Raw genomic sequence first — 6,366 nt, forward strand, 5'->3', positions numbered from 1 at the left:
ATACGGACTAATATTTTATTTTATTAAAATTTAAAATTAAAAATAATAAATTTTATTAGTTATGTAATTTTTTTTAGTAAGATAGGTAGATTTGATAAAATTGTGATCTGGATATGATTTTATCGAAGAAAATAAGATTGAAGAGGAAGAAGAAAACTTAGAAAAAATGAATTTGTCGTATGAACAAATACAAAACCTAAAATTGAAAGAAAAATCAGAGTACTACAGAGTACATATTGTTATCCATTATTTATAGCTATTAGAAAATTAACCTTACTAAAATCTAACTCAATATGGTAAATAAATTAACTATAGTTATGAGATAATTACTATTGCTAGCTTTAACCTTTAATCAAAACAAACTTTTCTATCATTCTAACTAAAGTTACAAAAATAAATACTATCAAAAAATTATTCAACTATAATCCGTTACAGCTTGCTTTTGTGAGTCATTAGATACTAACTTAATATCATCTCCAACATCCTCCCTCAAGTTGAAACTGATTGAATTAGTTGCAAGTTCAGCAATATTATTATCATCCTCTCTTGAATTAAGACTTATTGAAACCTTTAACCTCTTGTCATCATAGAATATCCTTCTTCAAGTGGGGCGTGTAAGTCAAGCATACCCAACTTGAAAAATAAAGGTTCAAAGACACCGGTCATAACGCTTTAGTAAGTAAATCAGCTGTTTGATGAGCTGATTTAATAGGTAGCTACCCCTGTTTGAGACTTTTCACAAACAATGTGACAATCTATTTCAATGTGCTTAGTTCTTTCGTGAAAGACCGGATTAACTGCAATATACAGCGCAGATTGATTGTCACAGTAGAGATTGATTGGCTGAGGATGAGATACATGATAGTCATTAAGAAGATAAAGAAGCCATTGACCTTCCCGAGTTGCTTGTGCCATGGCACGATATTCAGCTTCTAGCTTCTGAGGAAGAACATGTTGCAGTTGTTTGCTTCTTACTCTTCCAAGACACTAATGAAGAACCTAGGAAAAAACAATACCCAGTTATTGATCGACGAGTATCGGAACAAATTGCTCAATTCGAATCAACATAACCAATCAATTTGAGATCATTATTTGAAGAGAAGAAAAGACCCTTAGAAGAAGATTTCTTGATGTATCGAAGAACATGTAGTGCTGCCTTGTAATGGTCATCAGTTGCACAATCCAAAAGTTGGCTGAGTTTTCCAACTGCAAAAGTAATGTCCGGACGAGTATTTGTGAGATATAGGAGTCGTCCGAGAAATCTTCTATATTGTAATGGATCTGGTAATCTTGTGCCACTCTCCTTAGAAAGTTTTCCATTATACAGCATAGGAATTGAAGCAGGTTTAGCTTCCAACATACCATATTCCTCAAGCAAATCAAGAGTGTACTTACGTTGATACAAAGCAATTCATTTGGAACTACGAGCAACTTCCATTCCAAGAAAGTATTTCAATCGTCAAGAGCTCTTTTAATAGCTTGGATTTCGAATAGATTATCTCCAGATAAAACAAGATCATCAACATAAACAATAATAATAGCCAAGCCAAGCTTAGTGTGCTTGATGAACATAGAATGATCATGAGGATACTTGATAAAACCATGTTGTTGAAGAAAATCACTTAATCTTAAATTCCATTGACGGCTTGCCTGTTTCAAGTCATATAAAGAACGATTCAGCTTACAAATAACACCATTTGGAACATCGAGACCTTGGGGAGGTTTCATATAAACCTCTTCTTGCAACTCGCCATGCAAGAATGTTGTATTAACGTCTAATTGGTGAAGTTTCCAGCCATGGACAGCAGCAAGAGTAAGAACCAGTCGTAAAGTGGTGATTTTTACAACTGGACTGAATGTATCAAAGTAATCATAGTCAACTTGTTGACGAAAACCTTGAGCCACCAGACGTGTTTTGTGGCGTTCAACACTACCATCTGGATTAAACTTCACTTTAAAAACCTACTTGCATCCAATGATGCGCTTTTCAATAGGCAAAGAAGTAATAGACCAAGTCTTATTCTTCTCAAGAGCGAGCAATTCCGCACAAATTGTATTTCTCCAGCATTCATGTCGCACAGCTTGTTTATAAGTCTTTGGCTCAACTGTTGTGGTTATTGCTAGGAAAAAGGCTCTATGGACAGGGGACAGCTTCCCATAATCCACCATATGAGATAGACCATACCATTTGGAACATGATTGGTTACTAGAGTTTTCTGTTCTAAGTAACATACAATGATAATCTTGAAGATAAGAAGGTGGTTTATGTGTACGAGTTGATCGTATAAGATCCTGATTATGCATGTTATCATTTGAAAGAGAATTAGATGATGCACTATTTGGTGAACTAGTAGAAGCTACGTGTGAATCAGTGAGTGATGTATGGTCACTAGGCTCATGAAAGGAATCAGTAGTTGCATGAGATAGATGAAATGCATTTAAAAAATTCTAAGTAAAAAGATCAAATCCATTAAAATTAGAATCAGCAATAGGTAGAGAAGAGGCATTTATGAATTTTGTGAGCATGTCATCATGAAAAGATTTATAAGAAAAATAGTATTCATAAAAATCTACATTTCGAGACAAAAATAGTTCTCTAGTGTGAATATCAAACAGAATATATCCTTTTGTGCTAGTTGGGTAGCCAAGAAAAATACTCTTTCTTGCTTGTTTATCAATTTTTTTTCTTCCATGAGTTAATGTTGAAGCAAAAGCCAAGCATCCAAACACTTTAAGGTGACTAATGTCCGCATCCTTACCAAATAAGGTAGCATAAGGGGTTTTATTTTTTAAAACTGGAGTTGAAAGTCTATTAATTAAATGAACAGCTAAAATCAATAGCAAAATTCCAAAAAGTTTTTGGCAAGGACGATTGAAACATTAATGCTCTTGCAATGTTAAGAATATGTTGGTGTTTCCGCTCAACAATACTATTTTGTTGAGGTGTCTCAACACATGATATTTGATGCATAAAAAATACCAAATTTAAACTCAGGACCATTGTCAGTTCGAATAATCTTGAGAATTAAAATGTGTTTTCACATAGGCAACAAAATTCTGGACCAAACTGCTGGCTTATGACTTTAATTTCATGAAATAAATCCATACAAATCTGATTTTATCATCTACTACAGTTAAAAAATATTTATAACCTTGTAGAGAAATGAGTGACATTGACCCCCAGATATCAATATGTATTAAATCAAAACTGTTTAAACTTGTTGTTTCACTAAAGGTATATGATAACCGTTTTTGCTTCGCATAATGGCAAAAATCACATGGTTTAGAGCAAATAGATACAGAAAACTGCACACAAAGATATATTTATTTGATAATGTCAAATTTGCTTTGGGGTACATGACCCAATCTAAAATGCCATAAAATTCTCAATAGAGAAATTTGAAATTTGTGTAACCAAATTTGCTGTCCTAAGATTAGAAGAAAGTAAAATCTTGTCACTATGACTTTGCATGTCTAGAATTTTAGTACTTCTATTATATGCTGTATTTTCTATGTTGTCTTTATGTGCTAACTCTAATGCAGAAAAATCTAGTATGTATAATCCATGTTTTTCTCTAACTGTGCCAATCATCTTTAAAGAGGTCTAATTCTGTATCTCACAAAATTTGTCAGTAAAAACACATTTGCAATGCAGGCCTTCTGTAAGTTTGGAAATAGATAAAAGATTGAAGTTAAAACTTGGTATGTACAGCACATCGTGAGATAGAATGTAGCTGAAAATACCACAGTTCTACTTATAGTTGTAGTTGTATGTATTCCATCTGGTAATTTTATCAGATTGGTCTAATATGTCTAAAATTTGTAAAAAAAATACAATGAGTGTGATACATGATCAGTAGCTCCTATATCCAGCACCCAAGAATTTGAGAAAAAAATTTTTACTGATAAAAATCGTGCAATATGAGAGCTCATGCAAAGTTTATAAGTCTCTAAAGGTATACCTCCACTCCCTGCATTTAATAGACTGACATCTCTTACGTTTGTTCTTTGAAAAATTGTGCACACTCCTGCCGAAGAAAGGTAAGCAGTGTATCTCTCAAACTCTGATTGAATTGGGATTGACCATCAGCTTCCTTGTCCTGCTTGATATTGTGGGTGCTGCTCTCTTCAATTCCAACAGCAATAAGATTAGCCATAACTTCGTTGCTAGTCTCTCGTGGCCATTTCTGCTTTTGTAGATGAGGTGAAAATCCATGTTTGTGGTAACAAATATCTACAAGATGCCCTGCCTTGTGACAATAAGAACAGATCTTAGGTGCTGAATTCCTTCCACCTCTACTTCGACGAGTTCCTTGCTTGGATTATTGTTAAAATTATGAATTGAATTGCCCAAAGCTGGGAAGTAAACACTTGCTAGATTTGCAAGTAAATTAGTACTCGATTGTGGCTGCAAACTCGATAGTTGGCTTATAATGTGAGCTAGATTTTGAAGCTAAAAGCTCTCATGTGAGTCATCCCTCACATTAGGTCAAAAGGAGTGTTGGCCATTGATACTAATTCAATGCTCTATTTGTATTCAAAAATTTCACCTCTTTCACGATTCTCCACGCTCACCACACTATGATAAAATTGTGATCTGGATATGATTTTATTGAAGAAAATAAGATTGAAGTGGAAGAAGAAGACTCAGAGAAAGTGAATTTATCATATGAACAAATACAAAACCTAAAATTGAAAGAAAAACCACAAAGTACTATAGAGTACATATTGTTATCCACTATTTATAACTATTAGAAAATTAACCTTACTAAAACCTAACTCAATATGATAAATAAATTAACTATGGTTATGAGGTAATTACTATTGCTAGCTTTAACCTCTAATCAAAACAAACTTTTCTATCATTCTAACTAAAGTTACAAAAATAAATACTATCAAAAAAATATTCAACCATAATCAGTTACAGCTTGCTTTTGTGAGCCATTAGATACTAGTTTAATATCATCTCCAACGAGATTTTTTTAGTTAGTATAATTTTGTAGCCCATTAACCTTTTGTTAAAGAAAAGATACTACAAAGAATTTAATTTTTAAAGTAATTTTATATATATAATTATTAGAGTTAAATTCTAAAATAGTTTGAGATTAGTATCGTGCACTAAAATCATTTTTGAGATTCTAATTGCACTAATTTACGTTCTTGAGATTGACAAAAATGCACCACGTTAGACGTTAATCCCTGACTCATTTTCCATTAATGATGTGATGACATAACTTGATGATGTGGGCTGTTAGTGACACGTGTCACTCCATAATTTAGTCACGTGTAATGATATAATGATGTGTTGACCAGTGACACATGGCATGCTAATGTGAATGATTGTACCATGTGTCACAATGCTATTTGGCCACGTGTCGTAACAGTATTCATCCATGTGTCATCCATTATGTCATTATTATAGATGCACCAAATTAGTCTCTTGCTTTGCATTAAGTGACTCATTTTAGTTACTGAAATTAAATGTCGTACACCAAACTAGCCCCTTCAACATTTTTTCTCATTTTTTAAAAAATTTAAAATTTTCAATATATTGGATGCACTAATTTCAATTCTAAAAAAATATATTTTTAACAAAAAATTAAGAATTAAAATACACATTTTTTTTTGTTCTTATGAAATACATGTTTCCGTTGTATATAAATGGGATAGACTGAAGGCACTTCAAGTACCCTCACTATCATATCCGACCTCTTCAATCTAGACGAAAGAGGTCGGAGATAGTAGTGGGGGTGTTTGAAATATCTTCACGTCAACTCTAAGACGGCAGTTAGAGGTACCCGCAAGAGAAAAAATATTTTATAAAAGCACTTGTATTTAAATAACATGTGAAAAATTGAATTGAAATTAATGGATTCAAAGATATTAAGAATTTTGAATTTATAAAAAAAAGGAGAAAAAAATTAGTGAATGGACTAGTTTGATGCACGACATTCAATTTTGGGGACTAATATGACTCACTTAACACAAAGTGAGGACTCATTTGGTGCATCTACAATTATGACATAATGGATGACACGTGGACGAATACTGTTGCGACACGTGGCACAACCATCCACGTCAGCATGACATGTATCATTGGTCAACACATCATCATACCATTGCACATGACTAAATTATGGAGTGACATGTGTCACTAACAGCCTACGTCATCAAGTCATATCATCACATCGTTAATGGAAAATGAGTTGGAGATTAACGTAGTGCATTTTTGTCAATTTCAGGGACGTAATTGACGCAATTAGAATCTTAGGGACAATTTTAGTGCACGACGTCAATCTTAGATACCATTTTAGGATTTAACTCTAATTACTAATCATTATATCAATAAAAATAATTATTTATATA

The 6,366-nt window shown here is 32.9% G+C and overlaps 1 protein-coding gene across 1 annotated transcript; it reads right to left on the minus strand.

Moving 5' to 3' along the window:
* On the minus strand, positions 1,052 to 1,360 carry LOC107607877 (uncharacterized mitochondrial protein AtMg00240-like). Its single transcript, XM_016309773.1, has one exon. It carries the CDS (start codon positions 1,358 to 1,360, stop codon positions 1,052 to 1,054), a length of 309 nt encoding a protein of 102 aa, XP_016165259.1.

The sequence above is a fragment of the Arachis ipaensis genome, chromosome B07 (genome assembly GCF_000816755.2).
Source record: "Arachis ipaensis cultivar K30076 chromosome B07, Araip1.1, whole genome shotgun sequence".
Lineage (NCBI taxonomy): Eukaryota > Viridiplantae > Streptophyta > Magnoliopsida > Fabales > Fabaceae > Arachis > Arachis ipaensis.

Excerpts from the sequence above, each read along its gene's own strand:
- LOC107607877 (XM_016309773.1), bottom strand. The coding sequence starts at position 1,360 with ATGTTGGAAGCTAAACCTGCTTCAATTCCTATGCTGTATAATGGAAAA.